The sequence below is a fragment of the Notothenia rossii genome (genome assembly GCF_949606895.1).
Source record: "Notothenia rossii genome assembly, chromosome: 2".
In the NCBI taxonomy this organism is placed as follows: domain Eukaryota; kingdom Metazoa; phylum Chordata; class Actinopteri; order Perciformes; family Nototheniidae; genus Notothenia; species Notothenia rossii.
In genome coordinates, this window is record NC_136904.1 from 49529433 (window position 1) to 49555509 (window position 26077).

The following is a 26077-nucleotide window of genomic DNA, read 5'->3' on the forward strand; positions in this document are numbered from 1 at the left end:
TACTGGGTCCTTTATGAGTCACTTCTTCATTTCCCATTTGATTTGATGCTACAGTATTATTGACATAGCATTTATATATAATAATAGCCTGTTACATATGATACACTATGTAACAGGCCAAAATGTGTCATGACGCATACATGCTTAAAAAGAGTTATGTTCATCAAAGAGCAGATTATACTCAGAAGTAAGGAAATAATGTTTCCAGATGTCCAAAACTAGCTTCACTGTAAACAAAAATTCAAATTGGAAACATTTAATATAGGGTTATTGTAGAGAGAATATAAGAAAAAATCATATTGTTTCTATTTGATGTATTTGTACGATGTGTACTAGCCTAACATAAGAGAAACTTGTTATGACATTGTCATAATTGTTTAATATAATAAATTACTCTTCATCACAAATATGTTTATTCATGTTAACAATAAGTCGTTTTAATCACGGTATATGTTGGGATTCCGCTTAGTAAAAGTTGTAGGCCTATTTGTATTCTGAATGGGAAAACTGGTTTTGAATAAAGCTTTCTTTAAAAAAAAATAAAAAAAATCACTTCCGGGTCAAAGCTAACAAATCCGAGCTAGATCCGATCTGCTCACTGACAGTTCTGAAGTTGTGATTTCATTTTCTCAGCACTCAGTGATTAGGGAACTCTCCAGAGTCTAATCTCCCGCGGATACCCAGAGACAACATGGCGACCACCATCAGCACCCAGCGGGGACAGGTAACGCTCTGCGGCTCTGCGGCTCTGTGTGACGGCTGGGAGAACAGGGGCTAGGCGGAACTAGCCCCCACTGCTGTTAGACTCAGCTCTGACAGTTCATAAGTCAGTGATTCAACAGAAACGACCAGCAGCAGCAACACGGACACAATCACCGACTGTTATATAGATAAGGAGCTAATATTAGCTTAGCTAGCATAACAGGCTGTCAATAAAGCGCTATAGCAGCTAATGCTAATACACAGTGTTGTCTACAAAAACAACAACACATAACCTCGGTAAACAATACTTTTTACTGTTAGTAACTTCCGAGGAGGTGGTCTATCCTGAGATCTTTAAACAAGACATATACTACTGTTATTTTAGAAATACTGAGTCACAAGTTTAAGTCTTGCCTTCAGATCCAATATCATCAAAATATACTTAAAGTACCAAAAGTTAAAGTACTTGCTAAGTGTAATGGCCAATTTCAGAATATATATAATATTCCTGGATTCTGATGATTGATGCATGAATCACAGCTCATTGTGATGACTCAATATGCTGCTGCTAGGTATCTAAACCTTTTATCATATGTGTATGTATTAGTGGATTTATATTTTGTATTAGCTAATGGTATATTGTAAACAAGTGAGTAGATAAGTGAGTCATTTAATAGGTAAAAGAAACACCTCTTATTAAATGGAAATACATCACAACACTGAGGGTGTTCCTCAGGGAAAGGACTCCATCATGATGCATGTGCGCTTTTTTCACAATGGAAAGCAGTTGCCGTCACATCTGCAAAGAGACCAGGTCAGGGCAGATGCTCACTGTGTCCCCAGCAGCTGTATAGTACATGTACATGGTTGTAAGGTGAGGGCAGGCCATTTTAAAGGGTTTTTCAAATATTGATTGACTCAAAGATACAAATGTTGTTGCCGTTTAAGTCCCAGGCTCCTTCAACGATGCACCATATGATATACTTAACATACAAATAAAATACTTACAATAGTGCATAGGAATTGTGTAACACTTCATAGATGTATACCTCCTTGGTTTCTCACATTTGTTAAATGATCTGCGTTTATGTTATATAATGGTGTACATTTCTCTGCAATAATAAGAAATATAATACAGACAAGTCATCATTTGTTTGCAGAAGCGTATTCTTAATAGGTGTTTAGATCATGCAGCAATAAAAGGACAACATGAATAGAGTATTTCACATGAATTGTTTGGGTCATGTGGGGTAAATATTGGAAGCCCTGTATTGCGCGCTTCTGGAAGAGTAGCCCCGTTTCAGTCCTCACAGCTTGTGCTGCGTACCGGTACGCCGAACCGGTACTGGACTTGTAAAAAGTTTCGGTTCAAGTCTGGTTAAAACCGGGACGTCGGGAACCGGTACTTGGACTCGCAAAAAAACTAGCACTTACGAATATTCTCCTTTTTGTTCTAAGCCATCTAAAACCTTCCATAGATCGAGAAATTTGCGATGAGAAAAAACAAAAAACATCGTGTCGGCTTCTGATATGGCGGCCATTACTGAACTCACGAAGTCTCGCAAAATATCGCAACTGCTCGCGAGATCTGTGTGACGTCAAGGGAAGCTAGCGATGTGATTGGCTGCCTTAGATATAGTGGACAGCGTGGTCGAGTAGTAGTCACTACAGTGTATACTGTATAGTAGGTGTGTAACAGTGTAATGCGTATAGTCTACTCTACATTCTACCTTTCAGCAAAGTTTTAGGGATTTAGGCTCAGTCAGCTCAGGGACTGTTTGGTTACTTTAGTTTGGTAAATGAAATAAATGTTTGAACTTTGTAGTAGTTCACTGTAGTTGCTGTCATAAGTCATTTGTAGACTAAGGGGCAAAAAGTTTTTTTTTTACATTTGTACTTTGTAGAGAAATGTAGACACAAGTTGGAAGGGAGCACAATAAACCTGACGAGTTTGAATTTGAGTTGATTATGAGTTTATTTTCAATTGATAATTAGCTCACAATAGAGAACCGTAATGACGCGTCCAAAAAACCCGGGAGTAAGTTAGCATTTTTAGCACTTCCGGTTCCTTCGTCAAAAAGCAATGCATTTTTTCCATAGGGTTTTGGAAAATAGCTCGAAATAAGGTCTGTGGTTGACACAAATTTAAGAGGTAAATCACGTTTTGTTCTACGACATTAAATACATCAGCAGTGACCCCAATGGTGATTTTTGAAGAGTTTACGTGTCTGAAAAACGATGGTTGTTACCGAGTGACTGAATAGGACTACAGAAATTGTCGAGGCCGTTGTACGTCATTACGCCTAACACGTAAACACTTCCGCTAAGTTTGTTTTCCCCTGTGTTCTGCTTGAAAGCAAGTACCTGCCTATCTTTAGTATCTGTATATCTGACCATTAGAATCTGTATTTTTGAAATTGTCGTTTTTAACACCGTAGTTTTACAAATTATATAATAATTAATTACCAGTGTTTTCCGATTTTACTCGGCAGTTCGTTTCGTTAGCTAACGTTAGCTAAAGCTAGCGCTACTACTGTAGTTAGCTACGCAATGGTTTGTTGCTTTGCTCCGGGTTGCAGCCACAGGTCTTCGCATGAAACGTGCTTGTTCTATCGTTTTCCGGCCAATGTTTTCCAAAGGAGAGTCTGGATTCGTGCCATGAGGTAAGCTGACGTTACATTTTTGTCCATGTCACGGTGAAATGTAAATGATTGGTAGTGACTGTATCGCTGTTTTAGAGATGGCACTGCTGAAAAGACCGCAACATAAGTAAAGATAATGAATACATCCTATTAAAACCTGTGTGGCTTATATGATAAGTCTAATTAGTACAAGCAGCATAACGTTTCACCATGTAACTAAAGATTGTAGTCAGGGAAATCAGTTTGACATATTGAACTAATAACAAATCACCTCTGGCTGGCAGAGAACTCTCTGCTCCATAGCTTCACTTGGACGTAAAATCACATGTACATTTTACATTTATATTCAATTTAATATCCCATCCCTCACATACTTTTGTATATATAATAACTTATATTTTGTTTTTCTTGTTATGCTGCTGCAACACAAACATTTCCCAAATTGGAATCAATACAGTAATATCTTATCTTAATTAATTAAGAAATATAGCTATTATAATTACTGTAGCAGCTGACACCTATTTTCAATATGGATTAATCTACCATTTATTTCTTTAGTTCAATTTTGATCTATAAAAATGTCAAAATAGTGAAAATGTTCACGAGACTTATCAAAGTGCAAGGTTATATCTTTAGATGTTTTGTTTTAGCCTATGTACTGTATGTCTTAATGCTCTTACAGTATATGTGACGGTGTGACTTCCATGAAACTAATATTTTATATCTTCCCAACAGACGAGCTGACAGAAAACCTAACACTCTAACAACCACAACATTGCAAAGGCGAGTAAATGTAAATTAAAAATGATTCACAATTTTTTTATTTCTTCTTCTTTCTTGCATTGAGGTGAAGCTGACCTTGCACTTGGTGCCAGTAAGGATGTTCCTCACGCAGGCTGAATCTTTCTCCTTCCTTACTGACACAGAAGCCCTTGATTTGCAATGCTTCACTAATTGTCATTTCCCTGGCTCCGTAGGGACACTTTACCTCCAGCACAGCGGAAGAACCTACCAGACCATCTGGAGATGCCCCCAACACTCCTGATTGGGAGAGCCACAAATCTGACTCATGGACCTGCATCTGGGTTGCAGTGGTGAATGCCCTCACGCCCTCACATTCATTCATAGTCCCCCACTGTACAGAAAAAACACCATCAAGGGCCTGTTGTTGCCCTAGCACCCTGGCAATAAGGGAAGCAGTCACACACTTTGACCTCAGGACAGCTCCAAAGTTGCTGGCAGTCAACCTTCCTTTCCTGAACAAATGCCAGTTTGGGTTGGTTCGCTGACCAGTGGTAGCCACCTGAATTGCCCTCTGTTGCTCTTCAGACAATGCCATGCTTGCCACAATTGCCTAAGGTCCCTGATGCCCAACAGATTTGATAATTTCAGGAACAGTAAGTGTTTCCAAGCTGCAGTGTTCCTCTTCTGGCTCGGGGGAGAGAAGCCAAGAAATTCCTGAGAACCTACCCCCGAGTCTGTCCCTCAGCCAGTCACGATCTTCGGAGGTGGGCTCTCTGGTCAGCGGGTTGAATTAGTTATTGGTTGGAGGAAATAGCTCCTCCACTGAATGCATACGTTTAGCTGCCTTTCGCTTCTTCCACTGACAGGGGGTGTCAGTTCAGCTGAAATTGTGGATTGCAAAGATGGCTCATGCAGCCACATGACTGCATTTCCATTCTCCACATGGGCATTCACATTTTGTGGAGAGAATTCCCTCTTCTCCTGTAGATACCTGTGGTGGTGGTGGTGGTGGGATTGTTTTATTATTTAAAATATATTTACATTTGTAATGGCTTCCCAATTATCCCTTTAATTGTTTATGTTATATCAAACTGTATGTTTATTTCATGGATATTTCTGTGTTTTCTGGTGTGTAATATTTGTAATCTTGAGGCCTCTTCTCTTTAACGTCTACATGCTACCACTGGCTCAGATAATGAAGAACAACAAAATAAGTTAACATAGCTATGCGGATGACACACACATTTACGAAACCATTTCACCAGGAGACTATGCTCCAATTCAAACACTGAGTAAGTGCATTGAACAAATCAATGACTGGATGTGTCAGAACTTTCTCCAATTAAACAAAGATAAAACTAAGGTAATGGTTTTTGGAGCCAAGGCAGAACGTTTAAAAGTTAGCGCTGAGCTTCAGTCTGCAATGTTCAAAACAACAGAAAAAGCCAGAAATCTAGGTGTAGTCATGGACTCTGACCTGAGTTTCAACAGTCACATTAAAACAGTTACTAAATCAGCTTACTATCACCTAAAGAACATATCTAGGATTAAAAGACTAATGTCACAGCAGGATTTGGAAAAACTTGTCCATGCTTTTATCTTCAGTAGACTGGACTACTGCAATGGTGTCTTCACAGGTCTCACTAAAAAATCTATTAGAAAGCTGCAGCTGATTCAGAACGCTGCTGCTCGAGTCCTCACTGAAAGTGGATCACATCACTCCTGTTCTGAAATCTTTACTCTGGCTTCCTGTGTGTCAAAGAATAGATTTCAAAATACTGCTGCTGTTTATAAAGCACTGAATGGCTTAGGACCAAAATGCATTTCTGACCTCCTGCTAAATGATGAACCATCCAGATCTCTCAGGTCTTCAGGGACTGGTCAGCTTTCTGTCCCCAGAGTCAGAACTAAACATGGTAAAGCAGCGTTCAGTTATTATGCTCCAAATATCTGGAACAAGCTCCCAGAAACCTGCAGGTCCGCTGCAACTCTTACTACTTTTAAATCCAGGCTGAAGACATTTCTTTTTGTAGCTGCTTTTAATTGAACTATTCATATCTTAGACTGCACTGTAACTTTTATCCATGTATTTTTTCTTTTAATGTTTATTTTATTAGCTTTTCTTTTTAATGACTGATTTTAAATGCCATTTTCTTAATGTCTTTCATTTTTTGTAAATCACTTTGAATTGCCTTGTGTTGAAAAGTGCTATATAAATAAACTTGCCTTGCCTTGCCTAATAAAGATTTCATGTGACACATAAAATGGATTTGTTGATGGGAATTAATGTGAATAAATGAACTCTAGGTTAACGGTACTCTTGCTATCACTACTCACCGACACTATAAACCTTGTCCCTCATGCTAGCCCTGACGACACCGGTAAGCACACCTTCATATAGGCTGCAATGTTTTACGTGTCCTGACTTGTAGTGGTTCTCTCCAGGGGCGGCGCCAGGGGGGAGCTAGGGGGGGCTGAAGCACCCCCCAGGATTGCCAAAGCACCCCCTAAGCACCCCCAAGAAATATGTTTCTTTTTTTCCCGATCTTTTAAAATCTTTTTTTAATTGAATTAAATTAGAAAGATTATTGATTACATCAATGCAAATTTGAAACAAACAAATGTTTGACCAAAAACATAAAGCCAACACAGGTGATAAGGCCACTGGCCAGCACCCATTAGATTTTTGACCTATCCATAGGCTAAATTACTTTGCGACACTTGAGTGACTTCCTGTTAGCTGGAGTGCCAAATTATTTGCTAACAGCAAAGTGACAAATGGATCGTTTTTTAGTCCTTAAACGTCCACGTGTTGACACTCAATCAAAACCACCTGAAAGCGAGAGGGATTCTGCACATAATAGGCTTCGTGAGTACAAGTAGCTTACTTCTGGCTCTCTGTGTTTCATTCAAGCTCTGCTCTGTGTGTGTGTGGCACGAACCATTTTGTGTGCGTGCGCGAGCACCGGTGGGTCTCTACCGGAGATTGTTGTGGTTAGCATCTGGTGCTAGCTAGCCAAGCTAACGGATATAAGGAGCTTTTTCAACAACAAAGTGGAGGGAGAACTCTCTCCTTTCAGACTGAGTCTCAGATAACCTCAGCTCAGGTGAAGTAAAGGACTCAGTGTTTAGATAGTTAACTTTAGTCTAGTTATCTCAGTGGGTCTCAAACGTTTTGTTTTAAAAGGGGAGTGATTTGTAAAATATCTATAAAGAAATAGTAAATCTGTTTACAGTTCTGTTTCATATGTATGTTGAGAGATGTATCCATAGATCTCTTCATTTTGCTCTCAAAGTGCACCAGATTGATGCTTTTAACTTCAATATTAAAAAAAAAAAATCTTCGGGAGCATTTCAAAATGCAAGATGGGGGGGTGCTAGTGGATCGCCGGAGCTGTTAGATTAACATTAACATGCTTATATTGTAGTTCTAAGTGCACTGCCTTGCGGCCTGTAGCACCATCCTTGATGGAGCATATGTGTGAGCAGGCAAGGAGTGAGCAGAGAGTAGAGTAGTTGTCGATTTTTGTTTTGTTTTCTGTGACTATCTGCCTCACCCTGTCAGACTTTCAGTTGCGCGCGCTACTAAAGAGACGTGTTACCATGGAAACCAAACAATGGTGTAGCTGTATTAAAGTCCGAGTGGAAACAGTCCTGAGTAAATCTGATTTTGTCAGAAATCGGGAGAAATGCGGGAGAAATATGACCCCAGGAGGATACCGGGAGAGGACAATGAAATCGGGAGTCTCCCGCGAAAATCGGGAGGGTTAACAAGTATGAGTTGCAGTAGAAAATTCAACTGTAGCGCTGGTGCATTAATGGGAAACCCTTAAAGTTTGAGCACCCTCTATAAAACGTCAAGCTACCCCACACTACCCCCTAGAGAAAATCTCTGGCGCCGCCACTGGTTCTCTCCTCTATCTACACTCTTCTTGTCATCTTTGTAAAACAATATCAGACTGGTAATTGACACAGCCATGACTTCTAGTTAAATTCAGTGTGGCTAAAATGAAAAGCTTTGTTAAAATATGCAAGCGTGCGAAAGTCAAAGTCAGCTTTATTGTAAAAAATTCTACATGTGTTATACATCCAGAAATATCGTTTCCCACAGTGTGACATGTATACATAAAACAAAAAGGGCTTAGATAAACGTGGTATACATGAAACAAAACAAAAAGGGCCTAGATAACCGAGGTATACAGTTTAAAATGTTAATATATTTAAAGTTTTCAAAGTGCAGTTTCAGTGCAAGTCAGTTGAAACGATCTTAAGTTGGCGTGACGTTGAAGTCGTGCGACCCTGCTGCTGTACTGGCTTGTAGTTCGTCTATAGCATAACGTTAGCATTTTGCTTCTGGCGACTAGATTTATGATTCAGAAATTTTAAAAGTAGGGTTGACATGTGGAGATTATCCGGCTGAACAAAACGTGATCCCTCTCTTAAATGTGTGTCAACCACAGACCTTATTTCGAGCTATTTTCCAAAATCCTATGAAGAAATTGCATTGCTTTTTGACGAAGGAACCGGAAGAAGTTTACTTCCGGGTTTTATGACGCGTCACTGCGGTTCTCTATAAGTTAACTTTTGTTACTCACACAACTTGACAAAAGCCATGGGTTCAGGTCCGGACCTGAACCTGAACCTCTGGACTTGAGTCCAGACCTGAACCTGAATGTGAGTCCAGGTACGCAGCACTACTCACAGCTGATAAAAGATGCAACATTAACACGCTGTAGTAGCATGATGCTAGCAGGCATAGCATAAAATGTGTTCTGATCTTCATATTATTCACTACAATAGACACACACAGTCTGCTTAACCTAAAACCACACAAACAATTATATGTTTTTATGTTTTTATTGAACACACCATGTAAACATTCACAGTGCAGGGTTGAAAAAGTATGTGAACCCTTGGATTTAATAACTGGTTGACCCTCCTTTGGCAGCAATAACCTCAACCAAACGTTTCCTATAGTTGCATATCAGACCTGCACAACGGTCAGGAGGAATTTTGGACCATTCCTCTTTACAAAACTGTTTCAGTTCAGCAATATTCTTGGGATGTCTGGTGTGAATCGCTCTCTTGAGGTCATGCCACAGCATCTCAATTGGGTTGAGGTCAGGACTCTTACTGGGCCACTCCAGAAGGCCTATTTTCTTCTGTTGAAGCCATTCTGTTGTTGATTTATTTCTGTGCTTTCGGTCGTTGTCCTGTTGCATCAGCCATCTTCTGTTGAGCTTCAATTGGTGGACAGATGGCCTTAAGTTCTCCAGCAAAATGTCTTGATAAACTTGAGAATTCATTTTTCCGTCGATGATGGCAATCTCTCCAGGCCCTGAGGCAGCAAAGCAGCCCCAAACCATGATGCTCCCTCCACCATACCTCACAGTTGGGATGAGGTTTTGATGTTGGTGTGCTGTGCCTTTTTTTCTCCACACATAGCATTGTGTGTTCCTTCCAAACAACTCAACTTTGGTTTCATCTGTCCACAGAATATTTTGGAACATCCAGGTGCTCTTTTGCAAACTTCAAACGTGCAGATCAGAACTCATTTTATGACTAATTTATGCAGAAATCCAGTTAATTCCAAAGGGTTAACATACTTTTTCTTGTAACTGTATGTCAAGCAGACCATCTCCTGATCTTTCACGGAGCGGTCAACACTGGAATCGGACATGACAGAGAAGAAGTGTGTGTTTTTTAGTTTCTCCACCAGGTCATCCTTCATAGATTGACCTATGGCCTGGACAAAGGTGCGACAGGCATTGTCGTTCTTGTAAGTGTCACCAAGGTCCAGACAATTTTTGTGATGCAAGTCAACTAGGCTTGGAAACATGGTGAAGGGGGCTTCTTCTTTTGCCGCAAAGTAAGCTATATTAAATAGCTTTGTCATCTTTTCTCTGACATTCTCTGACATCTGTTGTAGGACACAAGCCATGTGTTCCATTCTGCTTGGGTTTACTTTCGCAGCCTGAGCGCCTGAGAAGTCAGAATGTGATGTCGTTCTTGGAGTGTTTTTATCCAGATTTTGCCACCACCCACACCAAAAAAAAGGTTGTTCCCTTTCGAAAGACTGGGAAAAGCATGACAGCTTTTGCAGAACATCATGCCTGTCTTTGCATAAGATTCAACAAATGGGAAGGATTTCTTCCACTCCGGCAACCATTTGCATTTTCTTTTTACCTCATATTTGTTTGTGCACGAGGCAACCTTCAAATAGAAATGTAAAAGTTGAACTATAGAATGTAGAGCCTACAGCATGGGTCGGCAACAAGCAACTTTAGCAAGGTTCTTTATTGTCAAACTAACATAGCTACAGAGTAATTATGTCGTTGAAAATCTTAGGTCACAGGCTTCTCCAACAGTGCAACAAAATAATAGAGATAAGCAGACAATATTAAAACAATATTAAAATATACTATATTAAAAGTAATACAAAAAGAAAAATAGTTTTTAAAAAGTGAGAAAAACAAGTGGAATAGTGCAATACGAGTCTATATACAAGTTATTGGAATGATATATTAGATAATAGATAAATAATTACTAAGTAGCAGATGAATGTTATGAATGAAAGATGAATCCACAAGGATATCCATCTAGGACCACAGCAACAGGATCAGCCATGACTCGCGATCCAGGACTCAGGACCACAGCAAAAGGATCAGCCACGACTCGCGATCCAGGACTCAGGACCACAGCAACAGGATCAGCCATGACTCCGGATCCCGGCGTCTATGGACACCAAAAAGAAATTTGGGGAAGCTGGTTAACCGGAACATGAGAGTACACAGGTATAGACAGAAGGAAGAAGTAACATGTCCCTGACAAACTGAGCCTATATCAGCAAACTAGGGGCTGAATCTAATCAGCCCTAACTATAAGCTTTAATCAAAAAGGAAGGTCTTGAGCGCACTCTTAAAAACGGATAGGGTGTCTGCCGCCCGAACACAAACTGGAAGCTGATTCCACAAATGTGGAGCTTGATAAGAAAAGGCTCTGGCTCCCATTGTACTTTTAGAGACTCTAGGAACAACCAACAACCCTGCATTCTTGGAACGCAATGCCCTAGTAGGACAGTAGGGTATAATGAGTTCTTTAAGGTAAGATGGCGCCTGCCCATTAAGGGCTTTGTAGACGAGAAGAAGAATTTTAAATTCTATCCTGTGTTCTATAGGGAGCCAGTGTAAGGCAGCCAGAACAGGAGTTGTCTTCAGAAGCTTCAGTGTTTGCTAACAAGGGTCTAAATGAGATTACTGCCATCACACCAAACATTAGCCACCTGTAGCTTAGTGCTGTTGACATGAAGTCATGTGACCAAGATCTAGTTCCTTATAGCCTAACTTTAGCTCTTTACTCTGGCGGTTACATTTGTCTCATGTCTTTTCTGTCATCTTTGAATTGCCATTTTGTGTGTGTGTGTGTGTGTGTGTGTGTGTGTGTGTGTGTGTGTGTGTGTGTGTGTGTGTGTGTGTGTGTGTGTGTGTGTGTGTGTGTGTGTGTGTGTGTGTGTGTGTGTGTGTGTGTGTGTGTGTGTGTGTGTGTGTGTGTGTGTGTGTGTGTGTGTGTGTGTGTGTGTGTGTGTGTGTGTGTGTGTGTGTGTGTGTGTGTGTGTGTGTGTGTGTGTGTGTGTGTGTGTGTGTGTGTGTGTGTGTGTGTGTGTTCAGGTGTACATTGGGGAGCTTCCCCAGGACTTCCTGCGGATCGCCCCCACCCAGCGGCAGCAGCAGGTGCACCTGGACGCACAGGCGGCCCACCAACTGCAGTACGGGGGCTCCATGGCAACTGTGGGGCGACTCAGCATCACAGTGGTGCAGGTACACACACACACACACACACACACACACGGCTGTGTCTCATCTGGATGTTTGTCCCCCTGTGGATCATATCACACTGGTCCTGTCTGTTCTGCTCTGAAGGGGAAGCTGGCTAAGAACTACGGGATGACCCGGATGGATCCGTACTGCCGTGTCCGGCTGGGCTACGCAGTGTACGAGACCCCCACTGCTCACAACGGAGCCAAGAACCCGCGCTGGAACAAGGTGATCCAGTGCACCGTGCCCCCGGGGGTGGACTCCTTCTACCTGGAGATCTTTGATGAGGTGAGGAGGGGGACCTGCTGAATCCATCCCCTACAGTACTCACACACACACATGGATAAGAAGGGGTGTAACAGTTTCCAAACCGCATTAAGAACAACAGCACAAACATTCAGTGATACTCCAACAGTAACACCCGTACAGATAAGATGATTAGGAGATGAGAAATTATGAACATTTGAACTAGTTTCAGTTTTTAAATTGATGTTCCTATATACTGTTCAGCTACAGTATATGCTGATCAAAGTCAAAACATGTTTTACAGAAAAACATAAAGGCAAAGGCCTTTAACATTCATGACTTCAGTTTAGACATATCTGATAAGGCGGGTGTTTAAAGGCAGTGCAGATATTTACAACTCTTATTTAGTTTCCATCACGATGATGATTGCCTCCTTACCACCCCACAAAGTCACAAAAGTACTTTTATTTTTTATTTTTTTTATTTATTTCAAGTATAGTACTGTGATACAAATGAATTGTAATGGGACCAGCGGTGCACCCACTGTTGCAGTACATGTGTGTGACAGTGTGCTTAATTAAACTGGGGACCATAGTCATTAGGCTTAAACTAAACCACATCTAGTGAAGACAATGTTAGAAGAATACCTTAACCACAGAATGTTTATTTATATACAATTGTTCTCCCTGTGTTTCCTGGGATATTTGGAACAGTTAATCAGACAGACTCTCTGCATGTGTTTAGTGAGTGAGCTCTGAGCGTGCTGTTTGTCTGTTTCCAGAGAGCGTTCTCCATGGACGACAGGATAGCATGGACTCACGTCACCATCCCTGAAAGCCTGCGGGGGGGCAGCGTGGTGGACGAGTGGTTCACCCTCAGCGGTCGGCAGGGCGACGACAAGGAGGGCATGATCAACCTGGTGATGTCTTTCGCTGTGAGTGCACTCTCTCTCGTACTCTTCCTCACTCCTGAGACCCTCATGTAGAGGATGTGCAACTCCACCACTTAGACTTTATTAAACCTTTTTACAGCAAACAACACAATAAACTACCAACACCAGCACAGTGCAATACGAGACATATTCCTGTGTGTTATGGACACATAATAAATGCAAAGCGTATCATGTTCCCAAATAATCAAGGTAAATAGGACTCATGTTCTCAATAGCAATTGAGTAGGTTATATTCACAATCATATTCATTTTGAGATATATTTGAACCATTTGGACCATCTTCCAGTATATGAGTCGTTTCTTAGTCTTAATACAAAGAAAACCATATACAATATAATGCCATTTTGCATTATATTCTTATCCACCCCACCCCTCTTTAGGTGTGATGAACATGTTCGGTTCTTCATCTCTCCTCTCTGTCAGTCCTTACCTGCAGGCATGGTGACCCAGCCCGTCGTCCTGATGCCCTCTGTGTACCAGCAGGGGGTGGGATATGTGCCCATTGCAGGTCAGACACACACACACACACACACACACAATCTAGCCTCTCGATAGTGTTTTTGTAATCACCTTCGCCGTCCGAAGGGTAGCCACAGGTCTACAGGGTTGAAATGTATAAAAACTAGTTAACCTACAGACAGTATTAATTAACAGTGTGCTAGAAGGCTAGTTAGCTAGCTATCTATCTAAGAAGATGCCTAGCTAGCTTACTAGCTAAGTATTTTTCTAACTATCCCCAAATTGGTGGTTTAACTTATAAATATTATTAAATACCCTGAGGTTATTTACATCGCCGACCTGTGTTTACCCTCGTCACCTCCAAACATTGACATCAAATCCAAAAATGTACGTTATTTGGATAAACTGATCACATATTTTGAAGCTAAGTGGTTACTGTCTTGCCTGAAAAAAGGATTAAAACCTAATAGTTATTTTAAAAGCCTAAGACCTTTTATTGGGCTGGCTCTTCTCTGTTAGTTCCCCCCCCCCTCTGTGTCTGGCTCTTACATCAGCAGTGTGTGTTGTGTTGCTAGGAGTGCCTGCAGTCTACAACCAGGGCATGATGCCGATGGGGTTGCCCGCAGCCGTGCCCGCAGTGGGGGGCCCGGGGCCGGTGTGCAGCGAGGAGGACCTGAAGGCTCTGCAGGACATGTTCCCCAACCTGGACCCCGAGGTGGTCCGCACCGTGCTGGACGCCCAGCAGGGCAACAAGGACGCTGCCATCAACTCTCTGCTGCAGATGGCCGAGGAGCTCTAACTGCAGAACATGGCTCACAGTTGAAATATGCACGCACGCACGCACGCACGCACGCACGCACGCACGCACGCACGCACGCACACACACACACACACACACACACACACACACACACACACACACACACACACACACACACACACACACACACACACACACACTGCAGCCACAGAGATGTTTCCTGTCCCTCTATTGATCCTGCATTAGGATGTGAGGGTGCTTAAGGTTTGTATCAGTGTGTTCATCTGCTCACTCAGCGTTTGATTTGCACTGTCTGAGCTGTAGTGAGTCCTGTTGTTGTTATTATGATGTTTACATCATGTCTGTAGTTACCTGCAGAATTCTGTTGTTTTATATGTCGCTGTAAAGTGTTTAATGCAGAGCTCAAAATCTGGTAAATTATTATGGATGTATAAATTATTTAGAATATATGGTGATGAGTTGATGAACAAACACCCTGAGGACGCCATGTCACTCTGAGTCATCTTTCATAGTGAGCAAATCATTTCTGATGACACCAATTATCAATCAGTGCAGTAAGGATGTGGGAACTGTTGTAAAGTAATATCCGGTGTATATATGAGAGTTTTGATAAAAACACAGTTAGCTGTGATGAACATTGTCTGGAGAGATTTACTCTAACTTTTATTGAGATAAGTATTCACCGCTGTATTTAGAAATACTTAGTGCCCCCTGAGTAGTGAGGGTGAGAACCCCACTGGATGTTCATCCCCATAGGACCAAACTATTTAGTGTGCCAGAAAAACATTTCATATGTTCCAATTCATAGTATGTCAAACCCACAATGCCAAAAACACCAGGTTTTTCTGACTGGATAGCAGATATAAGAGCAAGAGGGTCAAAGTTCAAGATGGTCCTGCAGTATGAAGTAAAAGAACAACTAATTGCATCTATTGTTTATGGTGACCCCCCCACCATCCTATTAAAGCATGTACATGAGGACCAACAGATTCATATTCACTGTGTGATGTGAGCGCAACGCTTCCTGATTCCCGGCCACAGCTGTGCCCTCTAGCTCCTCTAGATCTTCTCCGCTCCACTGTGGATTCTGCCTGCCAAAGGTTCACGTGACAGATGTCGTCTGATGGACTTATCACTTGTGATTCATTTACTATCGCTCATTATTACTTCACAATTTCAGTCATTTTGTTCTGTGTCATGTGATTCTGTTCTTTCAGCATCTGGACATCCTTGCACTTGCAGTTTAATTTATTAAATTGATTATTAGAATCTTTTGTCATTTATCGTCATGCTTGTCATAAACTGCAGTTGTTTAAATCTTCATGTTACTGAAATAGCTTTAGGAAGAGTGGTTTTAGTGTTCAGAAGACAACGTGTCCCCTCTTCACAACCACAGCTACATTCAGCTCCACACAAGCACAATGAATCTTTGTTAAAGGAAGATGTTAGAAGAAAAAGATGCTCATAAAAACAACTCATTGTCATCTTCCTTTGTCCAGCCTGGTGTCATGTACAGGACTGTCTCAGAAAATTAGAATATTGTGATAAAGTTCTTTATTTTCTGTAATGCAATTAAAAAAACAAAAATGTCATACATTCTGGATTCATTACAAATCAACTGAAATATTGCAAGCCTTTTATTATTTTAATATTGCTGATTATGGCATACAGCTTAAGAAAACTCAAAAATCCTATCTCAAAAAATTAGAATAGTTCCTCAGACCAAGTAAAAAAAAAAGATTTATAACAGCAAAACACAATCAAACATTTGAAAATGTCCATTAATGCACTCAGTACTTGGTTGGGAATCCTTTTGCACGGATTACTGCATCAATGCGGCGTGGCATGGAGGCAATCAGCCTGTGGCATTGCTGAGGTGTTATGGATGCCCAGGATGCTTCAATAGCGGCCTTTAGCTCATTAGCATTGTTGGGTCTGGTGTCTTTCAGCTTCTTCTTCACAATACCCCACATATTCTCTATGGGGTTCAGGTCAGGGGAATTTGCAGGCCAATCGAGGACAGTAATGCCATGGTCAGTACACCAGTTACTGGTGGTTTTGGCACTGTGGGCAGGTGCCAGATCATGCTGGAAAATGAATTCCTCATCTCCATAGAGCTTTTCAGCAGACGGAAGCATGTAGTGCTCTAAAATCTCTTGGTACACAGCTGCATTTACTCTGGGCTTGATGAAACACAGTGGACCAACACCAGCAGCTGACATGGCTCCCCAAACCATCGCTGACTGTGGGAACTTCACACTGGATTTCAAGCAACTTGGATTTGGCTCCTCTCCAGCCTTTCTCCAGACTCTGGCGCCTTGACTTCCAAATGAAATACAAAACTTGCTTTCGTCTGAAAAGAGGACTTTGGACCACTGTGCAACTGTCCATTGCTTCTTTTCCTTAGCCCAAGTCAGACGCCTCTTCCGTTGTCTTGAGTTCAGAAGTGGCTTGACCATGGGAATACGGCTATTGTAGCCCATTTCCCGGACACGTCTGTGAACAGTGACTTTTGATACCTGGACTCCAGCTTCAGTCCACTGTCTTTGAAGCTCCCCCAAATTCTGGAAGCGACTCTTCTTCACAATGCTGTTAAGGCTGCGGTCATCTCTCTTGGTTGTGCAGCGTTTCCTGCCACATTTCCCCCTTCCAACAGACTTTTTGTGGATGTGCTTTGAAACTGCACTCTGTGAACAGCTTGCTCTTTGAGAAATTTCTTTTTGTGTCTTACCCTCCTGATGGAGGGTGTCAATGACGGTCCTCTGGACAGCAGTCAGATCAGCAGTCTTCCCCATACTTGTGATTTAGTTTACTGAACCAAGCTGAGTGTTTTTCAAGGCTCAGGAAACCCTTGCAGGTGTTTCGAGTTAATTAGACGATTCAAGTGATTCGTTGAACACCCTACTAGTATACTTTTTCATGATATTCTAATATTTAGAGATAGGATATTTGAGTTTTCTTAAGCTGTATGCCATAATCAGCAATATTAAAATAATAAAAGGCTTGCAATATTTCAGTTGATTTGTAATGAATCCAGAATGTATGACATTTTTGTTTTTTTAATTGCATGACAGAAAATAAAGAACTTTATCACAATATTCTAATTTTCTGAGACAGTCCTGTATATACTTATCATACCTGCCGGTGTAATAGTCATGTGTTGAGTGTGACCCATCTAAAGCAACACGTCCCTGTGAGACATCATTCAGACCCCGCTGAGAGTCAGTAACATTGATGAATATGGCTTGAACAAAGATCTTAGAGGCATTTTACATCGGATCAAATCCTAAAGAATCCAGTGGAAGCAGGACTTTCAGTGTGAGCTTCTCAGAATCATGTTTCAGACAAGAGTCACACATAGTGTATTTGAAGGAATGTGGCTTTGTATACTAAAGCATAACACTAAAGGTCAAGACACAGATAATACAAAGTCTAGATGTGTTGATAGTGAAAAGGGCTATGTAGTTTTTGAAACAAATAGGACAGATTTGCAAAGTTTACATTAGAGTTTAAAGAATATGCAAGTTGACTTTTGTTCTCATTTATGTACACACATTTCTGATTTTATATAAAAGTACCAGATATGTTTGTTTTTTCTCCAGTAGGTGCTAATTGTTGTACCTATATGTACCTATCATGCAAAATGCACCTTTGTACGTCTTTTATACATGAATATGTGTCACCGGTGTTCCAGGGAACTCACCAAGTGTCAGAAAACACAACCCTCTATTTTCCTCCTTAGCCAAATCTAAAAAAAAAAAGGGGCTGCAGTGGATCTGAAAAAAACGGATCCAGATTTCAACACTTTTCTACGTCACAAAGAGGTGCTCCGCTTATTGGTCAACTCTCCACCTATCAGGCGAATGAGCCACGGCCACGTGCATTGCTAAACCTCTCATTCGCATATACTGTAGGACGGATTTCCATCCATTTGGCTATTCAAATGTTAACGAAACGGACAGACTTCCGTGCACATCAGCGGCTGTCGGATTAAAACAGTTTAAACACTCACGTACCCAGGATTCCTGCTCCTTTCCTGGGTTACAAAGTGAGGTGTCGCAGCCTGTCCTCTGGGTGCGCTCTGCCTCTATCCACACAACTTTTCCCCGCCTTTCAGAGACTTATTGCTGGGTCAAACTCTAAGTTACAAACTGTACACATTGCATTCTTGCTAATTAGCCAAAATATGAACGGAATAAGTAGCAAGCATCGTAACAAACAGAGTAAAATAAATAGGGACAACAGCTTGTCAACTAACCATTCAGAAACGTCCTGCTGCAACCGAGATGTTTGCACCTTCACCAAAACCTCCGCTGCTTCAGGGTCAGTTTCTAGATCAAATTGATAATATGCTTGAACACATGCATTGCTCTGAGATGACATGTTTATTCCACACTTCTAATCACAGCAAACATGGTAACGTGACTCTCGCCGGCTCATGCCCCCCTCTTCTGCAGGCGGGAGTGGTCAGCAGCTGCTCAGAATTGTCAAAGACAGGCTTGGAATAGAGCGAAAATGAGCGAAACGAGGCATGGCTAAAAAATTATTTGTTCGGTATTTTGAAAAATACAATGTATAAATATACCTTATATAGGTATGGTCATACACTATATCATTTAAATATAGCATGATAGGTCTCCTTTAACCAAGATAGGTTCATTTCAGCGTTGAAGTGCTCAGAATCCGTCTCGAACGGTGGCGGGACATTAACCCTTGTTAAGTCACTGGGCATCGGTAAAGAGTGAAATGAGAGTTATGGGGTGTTCAGTTTAACCTGGGCCGGGGCTTACAAATCAGAGCTGTCAAGTCTCACCCTTTGAGAGTGAGAGTCACGCAATTTAACCTCTTCACACGCCTCACGCCACACTTGCCATTTCACACGCTTTTTTCCCCCTCTCACTACTTTATAATTATTTTTTTATTTAATGATATATTTCCATAACTTGTTGCTTGAGGCTTTCCGTAGTTCGAGTCAGGGACAGGGTGAGCCCGCCCTATTCTGCCCCCGATTGGCTGACCGAGATATGTGATAACCAATCATCAGCCCCCAACGAAAGGCACCACGTATACAAACCAATCAGAGGCAGCTTAGGGCGGGTCATTGCGTCTCTATACTATGAAGACAACTCTATGAGAACACTTATGGCGGAGAAATCGAAAAGTAAACGTGAGATGTCTGTCAGCCCCTCAATAATGCCGTGACTGACATTTTCATCTGAAGCGGGAGGTTAAACGGTAGGTAACCACCTCATTTTTACAAACACATTTTACAAATATTTTTATTTTGATGAAGTCAACCTTGGGTCTGGTCTGACTACGTGAGACTGAACGTTACACAGGCTGCTGGTGAGCAGTCTGGCAGGTTGCTTCGGTGGTTTTAACAACAAACAACCGTGACTAATAGCAGTGTTAGTTAAATCATCACGTATTTGCGTGTGTGAGCTATTGGATACTTGCTATGAGCTAAGGGAATTTACAGTACTGTACCTGTGCTGTTTGCATTTCTGTCTAATAAAATATTCAATCAATCAAACAGTAACATGTAGCTATCTTTTGAGACTGGATCATTCATTCCTTTGTATACTTCGATTTCTATCTGTTTGTCTGTTAGTTTGAAAGTCTGAAAGATGTCAGGTAGACTCTTTGCTCTTGTCACATTTTCTTAACATTTTCTTAATAGATTGGAAAGTTTAATGACCACATCTGAAAAACAACCCGTTTCAGCTACATTACTTTACCACATTGTGTTATTTTTAGGTTACCTAAACTTCTCCCATACAACGGACCTGACGAGCGTGACAAACTGAGTGAGGAGTTTCTGGACTACCTGTCCATGGACATTGCCATGCCCGAAGACCCAGCCACGTTCGACATTGAGTGCTTTTGGGGGAACATGGCATCAATGAAGAATAAGGTAAGAATTATTCTGCACCCTTTGAAATACCCATTGACGTAATCAACTTAATTCTATACAAAAATACTTGAGAGTAATTAGGCTTCCTATGTACATTTTTCAAAGGTGACCGGTATGAGCAGATTTGGGAGGCTCTCTCGTATTGCCAAGTTGATGTTGGTACTTCCACATTCAAATGCTGAACGAGTGTTCTCTGTGTTGGGACTGAACAGAACCAAAACCCGAAACAGTTTGGCTCTTGATGGAACTCTATCATCCATCATGACTGTGAAGATGGCAAACCTTGAGCCACAGTGTTTCAAATGGGAGCCCCCTCCCTCTGTCATCAAGGCATCAAAATCTGCCACAAACACCTACAACATGAGACATGTCATGTAAACCAAAACACACAAACAAAGACATGCACTTTTATTTTTGTATAATATATGTTATATATATATTATTCTGGTTCTAATTTTGTTACACTTAAAAAAAAAATGCACTAAAGGAAAAGGCTGCTATTGTTTCTTAAAAGGCTGCTATGTTTTCTTTATATTGACATTTTATAAATAAATGTATTTACCTTTCCTTGTTATAATTGTTTTCATTTCTACTTGTGCTGGTCAATTATTAACACTATATAAGCATGAGGAGGTCGACAGTGCAGGGAGAGCAGCTGGCATGGGGGTGAAGACATCACAACAGTCTTAATGTTCATTTAAATTGAGATATTCCTCTAAATCGACGTTAAAAAAGGCCACATTTTTTTCGCCGCCGACCTTTGGTCGGTGGCAGAACACATCTTCCCCCGAAAGTCTCACTCCTACTTTTTAGTGAAACTTGGCAGCCCTGCAAACAGTGAGCTGTACAAAAATACACAGCTAAAATAAAGTGAAGGATGACATCATTATGGTTTCTGTTGGCTTTTTTGTTCCTCTGTGTAGTTAAAGAATGTAACACACGCCTTCATTAAGCACTGATGTAATGGTGGGAATGTACAGTGACCCAAATCACACATACCCACATTGTTGTGTGACCAACAGGTGCATGCTGGGTCTGGCTAAATGCTGTGATGCTCTTATAGCGGTCATGGAGTCTGGTTTCTGGGGTAACTGAGTACAATTACCTTCAGTCAGGTGTGTCCGCTGCTTCTGATGATCAGAATCAGAACTCCTTAATTCGTCACACAACAAGGACATTTACAGCAGAGGTATAGTGCAGATAAAGTGAAGAGAATATACTTACATATTAAAAAATAAAAAAGTATGCACACCAGGGTCGGTGTCATCGGGGGCCATTCGCGGGCCATGCCTTCCCAAATGAGTCACTGTTCACCCCCAACGCAGGGTGGGCAAGCCTTGCCACTTTGCCGTTGTTGTTTCTTTTTAAATCATATAAGTGAAAACGTTTCCACTAAAGGTTTTTCGTGTGAAATACAGCAGAAATAAAGAATACAAATATAAAACACAGCCTGAGGTGTGCTCACTGCTGCTCTCTGGCTGAAGTCGAATAGTCCATTTAGCTTAGGAACCTTCCTAACGGAGTGAAATGACCCGGAAGTCCCTCAGTGGCAGCCATGATAAGTGCCGTTCGAATTCTCTAGACCAGGGGTTCCCAAAGTGGTGGTCGCGAGATGATTACAAAATAAAAATGGGAAATAAATAATAAAAAAAGATTAAAAAAAATTATAATTAAAAAAATTAATTATTATTAATGATAACGTTTTTTTCTTTGACAATCCACTGTTTCTCAAACTTTTTTTTTCTGAAATTAATTCACTAGCATCCCCCCCCCAGTCTCTGGCACTGTGATTTTGGGGGTCGCGGGCTGAAAAGTTTGGGAACCCCTGCTCTAGATGATAGGAAAGGAGGGCCCATTCCCGAACCGCCCCTTACACCCTACCCCTACACCCTACCCCTCCGTTTGCGCGTTCGCGCGGAGGGTCCGCCATATTGAGGGCTGTTCAAAACCAACGAGTGTGGAGCGGTGTGGAGGGGGAGTGGGCGAGTCTGCAGCGGTGCTGACTTGAGACCGGTCTCTACCTGACCGGAGTGACGCTGTGTGTCCGTCAGGAAACGCGCTGTTGACAAGTAGTTCCAGCAAACATCCACTGATAAACTGCGATGTTAACAACCTCATGATAACCTCATATGTTTTTAACTTAGGATCATACCTGTGTTTAGTCTAGAACAAGGTAAATGTATGTATTTTATTATAAAGTTGTGTATATTTACAGACTGTTGCAAAAACTAAGAAGCTTATAAACATCAGGTTTAAAACTAAAAGAGCTTTACAAAAAAGTAACACAATCAAAGATGTTTGTAGTTTTATTTGAGTTATTAATTTACATTTTTTGTCAAAGAGATGCTGATTTGAAACCGTTGTTACATGCAGTTACGGCATATCCTGTTTCCGCCGGAGAGAGGGGAGGCCGTCCCAAAGCTTGCCGCTGTATAGAGTGGCGAAGTCCCTCCCCTTCCGGTGGACCTCCATGGGACCTTATATCGGAAAAATAATGTATTGAAGTCAATGGTGAGAGAAAGATTATCTTTCGATCCCGTTTGAATTGTGCCACGAATTACTTATGATGTTTGTCAATTTAAAAGATAATTTTGCAAGTCAAAACAATTAAAATGTGTCGTAAAACTGTGAAGTTACACATTTCTTTGTGTGAAGCGCTCAATGAACTACAACGCTGGTCTTGCAGACGTCACCAACACCAAGATGGCCGTCACGTTGGTACATTTCACCTCTTTCTTTCAGAATGAGGCGAAAAGTATTAAAAGAGGTGAAAATCACTACAAGTCTGGGCATGTTGAGAGCTGTACATACGAAAAAGGGGAGTTAGTCGGTTCCGTAAGAGCCAGCATGCGGGACCGGCTTTACAAGGTTTCGGTGAGTAACACGAGTGTAATGTGTAACGTTAATGTCAGCTAGCTAACCTTAGCTAACAAGGTACACTCTCGTGTTTTGTTTTAGTTGCTCTTCGAGAACGAGCAAGAGGTACTATTACTGGTATGATAACAACCTGGTACAAAGCACACAGGCATCTTGTTAAAGTAAGTAAGTACAGTAAGTAAATGTATGTTTAGCTATCTGGAGGGAATACATCAGTTATGACAGCACTTACGCGACTCTGGGATTTGTAGTCTTTCTAGTTGCGTATTTTTCACAGTCTCATATTTCAATAGTTTTAAGACAAACTTTGAATTTTTTGACATGGAAATTATTTTTTAAGATTGACAAACAACATATGTGTAATTCATGGCACAATTCAAACGGGATCAAAAGATAAATTTTCTCTCTCCATTGACTTCAATGTATTATTTTTTCGGAATAAGGTCCCATGATGCGGAAGTAAGTGGGCGTGACTTCGCCACTCTATTTACTCCCTCCATCTGACAGGAGGGAGCCTCGTTGAGCTGCGAGTGTGGCTACAGACGGAGTTCACTCCGTCACGGAGGGGTAGGGTCGAGGGAGTGGTTTGGGATTGGGCCGAGGTTTCAAACTTCCTTTATAACCTCCTTTAGCTTAGGAACCACTGGACCTCCCTTGACGAAAGGAGAGGAGAAAATGCTGCCCCACAATGCCTTGCAGCCGCAGCATTTGCCGTCACGCAACAGACGGCCGTTCACGGAAACAAACGATTATGACCGAGAAATTATATCAGGAAAGTTACGGTGCTTATTAAGCTTTTTAAAACGTAATTGGTAAGTTGCCAAAGTGCTTTGTTTTGAACGTTCATCAGTATCATAATCAAAAAGAGAAATATGAACGTTAGTTTTTACTGAAATGATCAAATAAAGTCAACATTTCACAGTCTTTACTGAGCTGTGTGGGGTTTGTTCAACTTTTAAAAGATGTTTGAATGGTAATATACACAGTGATAGATGTTAAGTTTCTGCAAGTTATTCCTACTCACATCTTTACATTTATACATACATTTTCAATAATTTATCATCTTCAATCACCTCTCTTCATTCTTATAGTTTTTCAAAAAAGTGTTTCTGTACATCCTTTTAAACTGAATTATGCTTGTGCTTTGTTTTAACTCCTGCTCCAACCCATTCCATAAAATCACCCCACAGATTGTTATACTCATACTTCTCAGAGTTGTTCTGACCTTGAGATGTTTAAAATGTAGATTTCCTCTCAAATTATACCCGCCCTCTCTGTCTACGAACAATGTTTTTAATTTCCTAGGGAGTAGATTATGTCTTGCTCTGTACATGATTTGTGCCGTTTTAAATTTAACCAGATCAATGAACTTCAATATGTGTGACTTCAAAAATAATACATTAGTGTGTTCAAGATATCCAACATTATTGATAACTCTTATAGCCCTTTTTTGTAATGTGCATAGCGGCTGTAGGTTGGTTTTGTACGTGTTTCCCCAAATCTCCACACAGTAAATCAGATATGGCAATATCAGTGTGTTGTATACTTAAGCAATAGCTCACGACAGGCCGTGGTATATGCTCATTATATCACAGCTAAGGGGCGTGGTTCACGCCCCTTAGCTGTGATATAATGAGCATATATCACGGCCTGAAGTGAGCTATTGCTTTTATAAAACGGTTACCAAGTGTGGCAATATGAAAGAAAAATACACACTCTAATTTAAATAGTTTTTATTAGTAAATAATGATGTTCAAAATAAAATAGTCCCTCCGTTGCCTTCTGCACAAAACATAATGCAAGGTGGTTCCTATGCAACAACACTAACAGCAAGCGAACATATTAGACAGAGAGCGTTGATCCATTATTTGGCTGTTTATTTACATTAATGTGTATGTTGCTGTTTATTGTGCATCCACGGAAAAACTGTCCAGCATCAGTAGCATGGCTTACGTGGTCATTTGTATAGGTTGAGGTTGTTCGAGGCTGTTGCTTGGCGTGACGAGAATATTGCTCCACTTTCTCCGGTCCCCGAGATTGGGTTTCCAGTAGCTCTGGAGAGAGCTTTCGCACCTGTGGCCACTAACGGTCATAATTTCTCTGCTTTGTTTCAAGACCTGCATCAGAAAGCTTTTGAATGGTGGTACTTTTCCAGTTGTTCTACCTACTCTTCAAGTAGCTCTGCATGTCGTAGTTTAGGTGCTTTTTTTTCTGGAGATAGGCACTGCTCAATCCACTCCTCAATACTATAGTAAGACCCCCCCGGAGGTCGAAGTTAATCTTAAATGTTTCCATTTTATGCTTTGTAAGTTTGTTTCGTAACGGAAGACATTTAAATATATTTATAAAACTGACAAGTCAAATCAAGCAATCTGATTGCTCCATAGCGTTTTTGCAGACCTCTTTGATTACAGATTTGAAAACATCATTGCTTGCTTTAAAAGTAGCACAATTCATTATGTTAAACCTTCAAAAGTATCTAGATATCCCTGCCCTAATGCCAAAGGAACTGCACACTGAATATGTTTTGCCGTTTGATGTCTATGTCTGGACCGCTGCGTCAAAAAGGAGGGCTTCTGCCCCGTTACTTCTCCGCTGCTTTCTTGTTCCAGTACGAAAGCAGCTTTTCAGCCCAATGGTATACTGTTTTTCTCAGACGCGGAGGGATACTGACTTGTTGTGAAAAGTAACTTACAATTCTACCCGTGGTATACGCTCAGTATATCACGGCTAAGAACCAATCAGATTGCTTGATTTGACTTGTCCGTTTTATAATATAGTATACAATGAGTTGTAGTCCAGAATGTATCTGGCTTTTCCCAATATTGCGATAGTCTTAGCCAGTTTTGCTTTTACATGAGTGATATGAGGTTTCCAGCTGATTTTGTTGTCTAAAACCACACCAAGGAACTTAATTTCATATACTCTTTCTATGTTTATGTTATC

The 26077-nt window shown here is 41.1% G+C and overlaps 1 protein-coding gene and 2 long non-coding RNA genes across 4 annotated transcripts; all 3 read left to right on the plus strand.

Annotated features, from left to right (window-relative positions):
- Nucleotides 1–536: 536 nt before the first annotated feature.
- tollip (toll interacting protein) lies at nucleotides 537–15609 on the plus strand. Of its 2 annotated transcripts, none has more exons than XM_079667204.1 (6): nucleotides 537–724; nucleotides 11756–11905; nucleotides 12008–12190; nucleotides 12930–13082; nucleotides 13524–13608; nucleotides 14135–15609. In XM_079667204.1, the coding sequence occupies exons 1-6, from the start codon at nucleotides 692–694 to the stop codon at nucleotides 14356–14358; spliced, it is 828 nt and encodes a 275-aa protein (XP_079523330.1). In that variant the 5' UTR covers nucleotides 537–691; the 3' UTR covers nucleotides 14359–15609. The 2 variants fall into 2 exon arrangements, with proteins under 2 accessions (XP_079523330.1, XP_079523331.1); XM_079667205.1 differs by lacking the exon at nucleotides 537–724 and adding an exon at nucleotides 7629–10882.
- On the plus strand, nucleotides 732–7494 carry LOC307030653. The gene is made up of 2 exons (XR_013805734.1): nucleotides 732–4127; nucleotides 4322–7494. It is a non-coding gene; the product is annotated as an uncharacterized lncRNA (long non-coding RNA).
- A 1819-nt stretch (nucleotides 15610–17428) lies between the features above and the next one.
- LOC307028753 lies at nucleotides 17429–24679 on the plus strand. The gene is made up of 4 exons (XR_013805098.1): nucleotides 17429–19575; nucleotides 20098–20254; nucleotides 20360–23128; nucleotides 23213–24679. It is a non-coding gene; the product is annotated as an uncharacterized lncRNA (long non-coding RNA).
- Nucleotides 24680–26077: the final 1398 nt, after the last annotated feature.